The sequence below is a fragment of the Ceratotherium simum genome, chromosome 16, assembly GCF_057802395.1.
Source record: "Ceratotherium simum simum isolate JZ-2026a chromosome 16, ASM5780239v1, whole genome shotgun sequence".
Classification (NCBI taxonomy): Eukaryota; Metazoa; Chordata; class Mammalia; order Perissodactyla; family Rhinocerotidae; genus Ceratotherium; species Ceratotherium simum.
This window is the reverse complement of record NC_141915.1, coordinates 55,071,173-55,083,641: the sequence shown is the minus strand read 5'-3', so window position 1 is coordinate 55,083,641 and position 12,469 is coordinate 55,071,173. Positions and strand designations below refer to the sequence as shown.

Here is a 12,469-nt window from a genome sequence, read left to right as displayed (position 1 = left end):
CCAGGAAGACAAAAATAGTCTCTTTAGCCCAGATCATATTTTTAACAGCTTCACTTCCCTTCTTGGTGCTTCCCAAGGCCAGCCAGGAGCGAGAACAGAGGCATTGTGTGCCATCTGGAGGCAGACAGAGGGGACATTTAAAGGCTGGCCCGGTGATGGGAAGACAGCTCATTCAAGGACCCAGAGCGGGCTCCTTCTCAAGAGCTGGCAGGGCCCGAAGATGAATGGTGAGGTCAGAGCAGGGGTCTCAGGAGGTCTCTCCCTGCTCTGGTGAGAAAAGTACCACAGGCCGGGCTTCCCAGGCAGTGCTGCCTGCAGAGGGGGCTTCGGAGCGAGGCAGGAGCAGAACTGCTGCCCTCCAGGGGTTTTGGGGAGGAGATCGCCCACCTATGGGAACCTAGAGACCCAGAGTTTGCATTCGAAACTCTGCCATGAGTCTCAAACACAAGAACACACAGAAACAGAGACATGCTGGTCCACACACCAAAACCGCAGCGTCTCCTGCTTCGTGGGGCAGTCAGATGGGAGCCTTCACCAACCATAAAAACAAAACTCCTTTTGTGCAATGATAATGAGCAAAGTAATTCCTGGAAAGAACCTACCACGGCTTAAGAGAAAGTGTGTTTTCCAAGCTAGGAGTGAGGCAAGGGAGTGGTAGGAACGAGGAACGCAGTGTGGGATCTTAGCAGGGAGGCAAGCGGAGGGTGGTCGCCTTCCCTCCGCAAGGGACTCCACGGTGGTATAAAGACGAGAACAGTTTCCTCTTCCTCATGTCCCTGGGGCAGCCCCCAGTCTTTGTGCCAGGGACTGATGGGCTCTATGTGGCATCTGACAGGGGAAGAGTTTCCTTCCCTCTTTCTGTAATTTGAGAGGAGAAAACCCTGGGAGAAAGCTGGGAGAAGAACGCACTTCTGTGGTTCAAAAGAATGTGATAAACTTTGAACTTGTGGGAAGGAGGAACCAACCGTGTGACCTTGAGCATGATATAATGGGCACGAGAATGCCCACTCCAGGGTTGAGGAATATACGAAATGACGCCTTAGAGGACCTGACGGAGCAGGTGCTCAATCACTATTGATCCCCCTCCCTCCATTCTTATCAGAAAGCTATCTCTGCTCGGGCCTATCCTCCCACCACCCCAGCCCAGGCTGTATTTTCCATCCATTCAGCTGTAAATTCTTTAAAGGTCTCCCACCGCCGCCTCCAGGAGACAGATCATTATCAGGAACCGACTGCTTGGGAGTAGGGGGTGCAGGAGGCAAGGTGTTTAGAACTTGCAGGCTCCTGTGCCTCGGGGGGTACTGAGAGCAGGGAGGACTAACAGGGGACACTCTGAGCGCTAGTGCCGGCACCCACCATCTGGCAGAGCTATCCCAGAAGGACGCCCCCACGAGGGAAGTCTTGCACTATCGGTGATGATGACCCTCGGGGGCTCGCCCCTTCACTCTCACTCTCCTTTTCAGCCGCGGACGCCCTCCCCTCGCCCGCCCTTACCCTCGATCCGCTCCTCCTGCCGCTGGGTCTCTGGGGACGCGCCCAAGCCCCGGTTGCCGGCCCTAGCGCTTCCCAAACGGCTGGGAGCCGCGCGGTTTACCCGTTGCCTAGCAACCCTGGCCGGGCCCGGGACGCGAGGCTGCGCGGGAGGCGAGGGAGCACGTGACCTCCCCGTCCTGCCACGTCGGAAGCGCCGCCCGTCCCTTCTCCCTCTTCTGGAGGACTCTGGAGTTAGGAGAAAAATTAACCAAGAAGTTAGTCCAACAGCGGCCATGCTAAACGTTTGTAGGGGCTTTGTCAAGGCGCTTATCTAAGTCTACAAATATGCATTGGGCAAGATCCTGAGAAAATGGAAATTGTGGTCAGCGCCTCGGAAGTCCTGCGCCCTGGGGGGTGATGCTGTTTATTTACTTATGATCTGGCAGGTCGTTTTACCAATCCTTCCTGCACTAAATGGGAATCATAACCGCCAGCCTCCCCTTTGCTACTATATCCCCTGCACATTGTATGGTAACCCTAAATTTGACCACATCATCGGATTGGGAACTCCTGGGGAGGAGGGGCTGGGTGTTTCCACAGCTTAGCTCGTGGTTGGCACATTGTAAGCATGTATTAACTGTTGGTTGAATGAATGAATGAATGAACTGAAATTTCTCGTGGGCTTAAGACAATGAAGTGAGATAATGTACACTAAAAGAAGGGGATTTGGGGCTTGAAGCTGTGAGTTTGAACCCCAACTTGGCCAGTTACTAATAGCATGACCTTGGGCAAGTTACTTTCCTTTTCTAAGACTCAGCCTTCCTCATCTGCAAAATGTCTGGACAATGGCAGTACTTGGGATAATTGGGAGGATCAACTGAGATGACATGGCAGAGTGCCCACCCCCGTGCTGGTGGCAGAGTCGGGAACTGAACGAAGGCCAGCTCTGTCCTTCCCACGGCAGGGAGTCAGGCTAACCCAAGTTCAGGGATGGGGGCTGGAGACTTGGACTGGGCCAGACAAGGGATGCGTCATCTAAGAAGTAGGATTTGGGTTTGGAACTGAGCCTTGAAAAATGGTTATGAGTTGCAAGGGGAAGGAGTGGGGAGAGCATTCCAGATTGGAGGGGAGGGCATAGTGAGAGCAAGGGAGGGGCAGTTGTCATGGAAGAAAGGCATTTTGGGGGATGATTGGTGCATCATTGAGGCTGGAGTTGACAGTCCCTGCAGGGAGAAAATGAGAGAGGAATTTGCAAAGAGCAGCTGGGGCCAGTTTGCAGGGGGTCCCTAGAAGCAGGCTAAGGCACCTGCATGGCTTCCAGGGGGTTTTGAAAGTACAGGAAGAATGCAAACGTTCCCCCCTCTGGCTTCCCAACTTCTCCATAAATGAGTCTTTACCACTACCCACCTGCCTTTAACTGGGCAAGTGCAACAAAATTCCCAATGAGGTGGCAACTTGCCCAACCACACTACCCAAAGGCAAGCCCATAAGTGACGGCACCACCAACTCCTGGCCAACTCGGCTCCCGTTCCCACCAGCGTCTCTGAGCAAAGGGCTCCCTAGGCGTGGACGCTGAGGGAGGTGATGGGGGCTGGGTGGAGGAGCGTCTGAAAGCCCCACGGAACCAGCTTTGTGTGGTTTGAGGTGAATTAGACCCAGACAAAGCGTCCAGAAGCAAGAAACAGATCGGTTTCACCGTGGAGCATGGGCCGGTTGGGACTGCAATCATAGACGCCCTCCTCACCCCATGCCCAGCACTGGGAAGCGAGGCTCTCTGCACACACATCATTCCCTGGGTGGGGAAGTCGGGGGGGAGCGGGTAGAAAGAAGAGGAAAGTGGGAAAAGTTGGAAGGAAAACGGCAGCCACCTTTCTCATATTATCGCAATGATTTATCACAGGCTCCCCACCTCCACCCTCACTCAGAAGGCCTGCACGCTGCCAACCGCCGACGGCGGCTTTGTTCACTGGTGAAACAGTCATCACCCCTTGGCAGGCCCGACTCAGCTGCCCTGGGAAGCCAGTAGAAGCCAGTATGAGGTCATATAATTAGGAGCATACACAGGGATCCAGTTAAAAAACAGTTGCGGTGTCTCTCACATCTCCGCCCAGTCACAGCGGAACTGAACTTCTTGGCTGAGAGCAGCCCAGGCCCTGGACATGCCCCAGGCCAGTCCACAACCCATTGCTCTGATGTCCCCCCTTTTCTGTTTCCATTTTGTTTTTATTGTGGTAAAATATGAATAACACAAAATTTACCACCTTCACCATGTTTAAGTGTACAGTTCCGTGGTATTAAGTACATTCATCTTGTTGTGCAACCATCACCACCATCCATCTCCAGAACTCTTTTCATCTTGCAAAACTGAAACTCCATACCCGTTAGATAAGAACTCCCCATTCTCCCCTCCCCCAGCTCCTAGCAACCACAATCCTACTTTCTGTCTCTGTGATTTTGACTACTCTAGGTGCCTCATGTAAATGGAATCACAGTATTTGTTTTTGTGATGGCTTATTTCACTCAGCATAATGTCTTCAAGATTCATCCGTATTGCAGCATGTGTCAGAATTTTCTTCCTTTTTAAGACTGAATAATATTCCATTGTATGTCTACACTACATTTTGTTTATCCATTCATCCATTGATGGATATTTGGGTTGCTTCCATGTTTGACTATTGTGAATAATGCTGCAATGAGCATGAGTATACAAATATTTCTTTGAGACTCTGCTTTCAATTTTTGGGGAGAAGTGGAATTGCTGGATCATATGGTAATTCTGTTTACTTAATAGAATTTATTAATTTTTAATTTTTTGAAGAACCATCATGTTGTTTTCCACAGCAGCCATACCATTTTACATTCCCACCAACAGTGCACAAGGGTTCTAATTTCTCCACATCCTTGCCAACGCTTGTTATTTTTTGATAGTAGCCATCCTAATGGATGTGAGGTGGTATCTCATTGTAGTTTTGATTTGCATTTATCCAATGATTAGTGATGTTGAGCATATTTTCATGGGCTTATTGGCATTTGTATATCCTCTTTGGAGCACTATCTACTCAAGTCCTTGGCCCATTTTTGAATCAGGTTTTTTTGTTGTTGTTGAGTCCTCTATATATTCTGGATATTAATCCTTTATCAGATACATGATTTGCAAATATTGTCTCCCATTCTGTGGGTTGCCTTTTTACTCTGTTGATGGTGTCTTTTGATGCACAAATTTTTAAAATTTTCATGAAGTCCAATTTGTTTATTTTTTCTACTGTTGCCTGTGCCTTTGGTGTCGTGTCCAGGAAGTCATTGTCAAATCCAATGTTGTGAAGTTTTTGCCCTATGTTTTATTCTAAGAGTTTTATAGTTTTAAATTTTAAAAGTTTTTAACTTTTTAAGTCTTTGATCCATTTTGAGGTAGTTTTTTATATCGTGTGAGGTAAGGTTCCAACTTCATTCTTTTGCATGTGGGCATCCAGTTTTCCCAGCACCATTTGTTGAAAAGATTGCCCTTTGCCCATTGAATGATCTTGGGCCCCTTGTTGAAAATCATTTGACTGTATATGCAGGGGTTTATTTCTGGACTCTTTTCTATTCCATTGGTCTATATATCTGACTTTATGCCAGTACCCCTCTCCTTTGATTACTGTAGCTTTGTAGTAACTTTTGAAATCAGGAAGCATGAGTCCTCCAGCTTTGTTCTTCTTTTTCAGTATTGTTTTGGTTATTTAGGGTCCTTGAGATTCCATATGAATTTTAGGATGGGTTTTTCTATTTCTGAAAAAAGTGTTGGAATTTTGAAAGAGATTGCATTGAATCTGTAGATCACTTTGGGTAGTATTTTCATCTTAACAATTGCAAGTCTTCCAATGCATGAACATGGGATGTCTTTCCATTTATTTATGTCTTCTTTAATTTCTTTCAGCAATGTTTTGTAGTTTTCATTGTACAAGTCTTTCATTTCCTTGGTTAAATCCTAAGTATTTTACTTTTTTTTTTCCTGAGGAAGAGTAGCCTGAACTAACATCTGTTGCCAATCTTCCTCATTTTTGCTTGAGGAAGATTAGCCCTGAGCTAATGTCTATGCCAGTCTCCCTCTACTTTGTATATGGCTTGCTGCCACAGCTTGGCTGACAAGTGGTGTAGGTCTGTGCCTGGGATCCAAACTCATGAACCTGGGCTGCCGAAGTGGAGCACGCCGAACTTAACCACTATTCCATGGGCCTGGCCCCAGTATTTTACTTTTTTGATACTGTTATAAATAGAATTATTTTTTAAATTTCCCTTTCAGATTGTTGTTAGTGTACAGAAATACAACTGATTTTTGTGTGTTGACTTTTATCCAGCTACTTTGCTGACTTTGTTTATTAGTTCTAACAATTTTTTGGTGGAATGTTTAGAGTTTTCCACATATAAAATCATATCATCTAGAGGCTGGCCTGGTGGCATAGTGGTTAAGTTTGCACGCTCTGCTTTGGTGGCCTGGGGTTCACGGGTTCAGATCCCAGGTGCAGACCTACACATTGCTCATCAAGCCATGCTGTGGTGGTGTCCCACATACAAAAAAAAAAAATGGAGGAAGACTGGCACAGATGTTAGCTCAGGGCAAATCATCCTCAAGCAAATAGAGGAAGATTGGCAAGAGATGTTAGCTCAGGGCCAATCTTCCTAACCAAAAAAAAAAAAAAATTCATATCATCTGTGAACAGAGATAATTTTACTTCTTCCTTTCCAATTTTGATAGCTTTTATTTATTTTTCTTGCCTAATTGCTCTGGCTGGGACTTCCAGTACTACGTTGAATAGAAGTGGTGAAAGTGAGCATCCTTGCTGCCTCTCCTTTTTAAAAATAAACTTTTTGTTTTAGATTTATAAAAAAGTTGTAAAGATAGTACAAAGATTTCCCATATAGCCCTGCTGTGGTTGGAATGTTTATGTCATTTCCAAATTCATATGTTGAAATACTGATGCCCAATGTGATGTATTAGGAGGTGGGGGCTTTGGGAGGTAATTAGGACAGGAGGGTGGAGCCCTCATGAATGGGTTAGTGTTTTTTGTTTTTTTTTTTAAAGATTTTATTTATTTATTTATTTTCCCCCCAAAGCCCCAGTAGATAGTTGTATGTCATAGCTGCACATCCTTCTAGTTGCTGTATGCGGGACGCTGCCTCAGCATGGCCAGAGAAGTGGTGCCTCGGTGCGCGCCCGGGATCCGAACCCCGGTCGCAAGCAGCGGAGCACGCGCACTTAACCGCTAAGCCATGGGGCCGGCTCCTGGGATTAGTGTTTTTATAAGACAGACCCCACAGAGCTCCCTAGCCCCTTCCACCCTATGAGAACACAGAGAAAAGGTGCTGTCTATCAACCAGGATGCCTTCCTCGCCTATTTGTAAACTCCATGAAGTCAAAGACCACAATTGACTTAGCTGCTTCCATAGTCCCAGAATTGAGAGGAGCTGACATGCTAGGCCAGGGCCAGCAAACTGTAAACTACTGTAAAAGATAGTAAATATTTTAGGGTGTGAGTTAAGAGGCGAAGTCAAAGATATGTTGTAGATACTTATATGACAAGAGAGAAAACCAATTCCCACACATTTTTGATTAATGAAATTCAAAATATTATATTCATTGAGTATAATTTTTTTTTGTAATACAGGTCTATTAATGAGAAGAATGGAATTCTTTGGGGAGGAGATAACATTTTGCTTAATTGAGCTTCAAAGTCAGTGTTCTCTACCATCAAAATCAGTTGCAAATATTTGATTTTTTTAAAGCCATTAAAAAATGTAAAAACTATTCTTTACTCATAAGCCGTACAAGGCAGCAGTTCAGGCTGGGCTCACAGGCTGTAGTTTGCTGGCCCCTGTGCTAAGCAGTCAATACATTTTTAGTTAAATGAGTGAAAGAGAGAAGAAAGGAAGGTAAATTCTCCTGATCTGGGTGGGTATATCTGGCAATGAGCATGCCAGGCCTCTTGAGTGTTGTTACATCAGCAGTTTACAAGTCAAGAGGCTGTGAGATCATCCTTGGTACTTTGAACTACAAGACCGAGCAGCTTTGAAGGAGGGAAAATATAGAGCATGGCTCTGGATGACTGGAGATGAAGACGAACGAGCTTTGGAGAAGGGCCCATGCTGTTGGCCGCTCCACATGTATAAGTGAGCCCTGAATGACAGACTCAGACACATGCCTCTGCCTGGCAAGGCTCCGCTTACAGAGGGGCCGGATGGAGTTCATTACTCTTTCTCTCCAGGAGCAGGTTCCTGGGTCTGGCATCAGCTGCTGTTCAGAGATGTTTGGGGCTGGTAAGGCTGAGCAGGCAGGCTGGCAGGTGAAAGAGTGGCATGCTTGGCTGGGAGGCTACCCACCCCACCCCTTTCCCGTGGGTGAGAGACTGGTGCTGGCCGAGATAGGAAAGCGGGTGGCACACGTGGTGATGGAAACCACCTCTGAGCTTGTGCACTCCCACATGGCCTCCTTCGTGCAGGGCCTGCCTACAGCTCAGGTCTCCCTGCAGACCCAGAGAAAATGAAAGCCCCCAAAGCAAATTTTACTTGGGTATTAAGCTGCATTTACCTTAAAAAAATCAGATTAGTTATAGAAAAGAGTTTCCCCATTGCTCCAAGCCTTTCCCCCTCAGTATCCTGAGACAGGGGAGAAAGGAGGCCATTCTGTGAATGGGGAGGGCAAACCTTTCCACTCAAAGGAGCCCTAGTTGTGATGCTCAGCTCTGAGGGATGTGCAGCTCGGAACCTGGCATGTTCCACTGCACTGAACCCTCTGCATCTCACCTCAAATGCTCCCCAAAGATGCACAAGCTGCTCCCTTCAGGAAGCTCCTTGAAACGCATTCAGTTCCAGGAGCCGAGCTGCTGCACGGAAGAGTAAACAGTAGCTTAGGCCCTGGGCAAAGCTGGAGTCTGCCCTTCCAGGACGCCCCACGCTGGCTCGGCTGTTCACCAGACACATGAGATGCTGCAAAGAAAGCATGAAGGGCGCTGTGCATCTCAGGTAGCCCTGCCTGGAGAGGCGCCGAGTTTAGGAAGAGAGTGCAGCAAGGACCTGCTGCAAAGCTGGGGGAGGCATGCGGCTTCGCATGCCTCACCCCGGAGAGGCAGCCTGCTGTGTGACCACCGCTCCAAGCCCAGAGCATCACATAGAGGCACCCGGCTTGGGCTCTGGGTTACACTCCGGGCTCTGCCACTCGCTCCAACCAAGTCCTTACTCTCTCTGCACCTCTGTTGGCTTATTTGCAAAACAAATGACCTCATAGGGTTATTGTGAGTCTTAACATGAAGAGCAATGGCCCTTAGGAGAAAGGCTGGGGCAGAAATAAGACCTGTCCTTGGTCCTGAGTAGTAGAAGCCACGTGAGAGGCCCCGTGACATTCATTCAATAGCCCATATTTCAATCCTTGCACTGAAATCTGCTTTGAAGCCCCCCCACCCCATAACCCAGCCAGAAGGGACCGTTCAGTCCCCTCCTTATTCCCACAGCTGAGGAAGTTAGAGACTGAGTGCACATTTTAGTACAAGTGGTTTATTTCTCCCCCAGGTGAGGGTGCACATGGATCAAGCAGAGATGTGCCCACCTGGCTCCTTCAGGAACCACCCAAGGGATTCTGGTTTAGTTTACATGCAATTAAAAACAACTCTCTAGTTGCCAACAAAGAACGTTAAGAAGCAACACCTTGACGTCACAGAGTAGCTATCTGCACGCGATGTGGCCATCGAAGGTGTGTTTATGGTACACGATATGTACAGGTTAATGCAGGTGAGACAGAGTCCTGGCTGCCCTGTAGCCCCGTTCTATCGCAGAGGCTTGGCTGGGGGCTGAGAACCATTCTGCTGTCAGTGTTCTGATGAGAAGGTGGCTCTGTCAGAATGGAAACAGAGCCCTCGTCCCAAGCCACACCACCCCACATCCCTGCTCTGGTGTGCGAGGCTGTGGGGGCCTCAATGTGGCGCACTCTGAGCTGGCAGGAGGTTGGAAGCACCAAAGACCCTAACCCTGGGCCCTCGTGGGCAGGATGGGTCATTATTCCCTCCTGGCCAACAAGCCTTCTCACCTAGCAGGTGGGGTGCAGGGGCCCACGACAACAGGGTCAGGACAGGGTGTGGGGGATGTAGAGAAGACGCCTGTCTTCAGGTGAAGACACAATCATCCCATTGCGTTAAAACCTTTTACGACAAACTTGCTTGAAGACAAAAAGGAAGGGAAAGTTGACCTGGGCATTCGGCCCTTCCCCTGGAACAGGGGCCACTGCTCAGCTGTTGCTCTTAGCTTCTTTCCTCTCTTAAAGGGCCTCCCTCCGAGTGGGATGAACTCACATCCCCATCAAACAGCAGCTTGGGACAGGAAATCTCACTGATCTTTATTTTGTTTAAAAATCCCCACACCCCCACCTCCAGATCGATAAAGAACTGGCTGGTTAAGGCCAGCAAAATCTGCCAAGTCATGGTACACAAACCAGGTGTAAGGAATGAGCCCCAAATCTATCGTAAAAACTGGATGTGTTATGTTTCGATTCTTTGGATAATCAAAATATTTAAAACATTGGGAAAAAAAGAGTTAAACTCGCTTTCAAAGTGTCTGTTAATACCTGAGATGGTCCCTATCTGCAGCAAACAAGCTCCCAAGCATCTATTCTGGAATGGAGGGGAGGCGAAGGAGGGCTGCAGAAAGACAGGCAGAACGTGGCAGGCTTTCACCCACGTTCCCACCAGGTCTCACTGCAGAAGCCCACCAGGCATGAGGCTGTGGTCCCCCGGCCCTGGAGCCACCAGCCTCAATGCAGAGCTCTCCAATGCTTTCCCTCTGTGGCCCAGGAAGAGTCCATCTGGCCCCAGGAGACTAATCTGGACAGTGTCTGGTCTCATCGGGGACATCACTTCCCTTAAAAGCATCTGCTGATCAGTCCTCCCACCTATACCTGCAGGGACATGCTGCCTATCCCTGCAGCCAGGGGGAGAGAGGTGACTCAGAGAGTGGTCACCTGGGCTTCTGGCCGTGCTAGTAGGAGGCAGTCTTGGCAATGGGACCCTTGAGCCTGACCCGGCCCCTCCTCACTGCCACTCCCCACCTGGCGAGGGTGGGATGTAGGGGTGAGCTGAACCAGGGTCCCAGCTTAGGGACGGCCAAGCACCTGAGGGGCATTTCTGGTGTGGAGAGGAGGCCAGAAGAGGGAGAGTCTGGTCCAGGTCATGGGTCTTCTGCCTGCCCGGGGCTTTGGTCAGGAACCTCAGCCAACTCCAGGCTGAATCTCCCTGAATCTCAGCTGTTCCTCTGCGGCTGCGGGCGCCTTCCAATCCCGCAGCCCTGCATGTGGTCTCCAGACGCCTTTGGTTTCTATTAAAGAAACGCAGCTTGCATTTGCATTAATTAAAAACCAAAACGATCAAGGAGGCAGGAACCCCTGAAAGTGTTAGGCTGGAAAGTCGTTCCCATAGTGTCTCAGGTGTTCATCCGCCACGGACAGGTAGGTGGCCCTCATGCTGGGAGAGTACTGTGAGAGAGAGGAGAGGGGACAGTCAGAACAGGGTCACACAGGGTTAAACCAGACACTACCAGCAAAGGTGCAGGGAACTTCTGAGGGCGTGAGAGCCAGGCCAGCTGCAGCAGCCAGGCACCAAGTCTTAATGACAAGGCATCGTCGGGACTGGAGGATACTAGAGTGGCTTGGGCAGGCTTCATGGCTGGTGATGCTTTCAGCCCTGGGGCCATCAGGATACCTGGCTCCCAGTGTCAAATGCAAGAGACACACACAGACCAGCCAACCTCCCTCCACCATGGCTGCCACATCCACTCCAGTGCACACCAACAACACCAGGGACAGCGTCAGGGTGCACCAGTGCACTGAGGAGCCGCCCAGCCAGCAGGCTGAGGGCAGAGGCCCACAGACTCAGAGAGGCAGGGTCAAATCCTAGCTGTGCATCTTACTCATCCCATGACCTTGGCTGAGGTTCTCCAACTCTCCAAGCCTCAGTTTCCCCACTTGCAAAACGGACCGAAGAGCACTCAGCAATTATGTTGGAAGGATGAAATGGTATAGAGCAGGCAAGACCCTTCACACAGCAGTTCTCAAACTTGGCTGCCCCTTAGAAACACCTGGGAGTCTAAAACATCCTGACGCCCAGGCCACATCCACCAGTATTTTTTTATTGTTATGTTCATTAAAATGAACATACCATAAAATTAAGCATTTTAAAGCACCGCCCTCATTTTTTCTAAAGCTCTTCCAAATGCAGCCAAGTCAGAGAAGCAGTGACCTAACATGGAGTAAGCGCTCAACAGACGTAGGTTAGAGACACGGCTTCTCACATTGTCACGTCTCACGTCACAGGACCCGAGACTACAAGCTCCAGGAGCTGCTGACTGGTCTGTTGACTCCGAATACGGAGGGTCAGCAGGACCCTGACTGTCTCCCGGCCCCAGGGAAGTTCCCGGGGTCCAGGTCCAGGCCATTCACACCAGAGTGGGGAAGAATGCCTCCAGCTGGGGGGAGACATGAGACTCCCTAACCCAGTGGGAATCACCCAAAGGCGATTTTGCCCCCCAGGGACGTTTGGCAATATCTGGAGGCTTTTCTACTTGTCACAGTGTGGGGTAGGGAGCGGAGAGAGGCCAGGGATGCTGCTAAACCTCCGACAGTGCAGAGGACAGCCCCCATGAAATGGAATGATCCAGCCCCAAATGTGAGTAGTGCTGAGGGTGAGGGAGCCTGCCCCGGAGCAGGGGATCTCCAGGTGGGCTTCCCAGACCAGTAGCCTCAGTTTTACCCAAGAACATGTCAGAAATACAAATCCTGGGTCGTCACAAGTCCTCTGGGTGATGCCGAGGCACGCTCACGTGTGGGACCCTCCTCCTGGACGCAGAATTTCCCAAACTCACTTGATGGTAAGGATCCCCTGGGCTGCTTGTTACACTAGAACTTCCTGGGCGCCCTCCCTGGAGATTCTGTTTCCGCGTGTCAGGAGTGAAGTCTTGGTACTGCTGTTTTAACAACTGC

At 49.3% G+C, this 12,469-nt stretch overlaps 2 protein-coding genes across 3 annotated transcripts in view; both read right to left on the bottom strand.

Moving 5' to 3' along the window:
- Positions 1-1,560, bottom strand: part of DNAI2 (dynein axonemal intermediate chain 2) — a 32,129-nt gene extending 30,569 nt beyond the window's left edge. Inside the window, exon 1 of the mRNA XM_014789212.2 lies at positions 1,495-1,560. The gene's annotated coding sequence lies outside the window, so the exon portion shown is untranslated. The remainder of the gene's footprint in view (positions 1-1,494) is intronic.
- Positions 1,561-8,980: 7,420 nt separating this feature from the next.
- The window catches only part of TTYH2 (tweety family member 2), a 40,978-nt gene continuing 37,489 nt past the window's right edge, over positions 8,981-12,469 (bottom strand). For both annotated transcript variants that reach the window (XM_004432713.3, XM_087441508.1), the window contains one exon: positions 8,981-10,966. In XM_004432713.3, the coding sequence (XP_004432770.1) occupies positions 10,886-10,966 (81 nt within the window). In that variant the 3' untranslated portion in view covers positions 8,981-10,885. The remainder of the gene's footprint in view (positions 10,967-12,469) is intronic.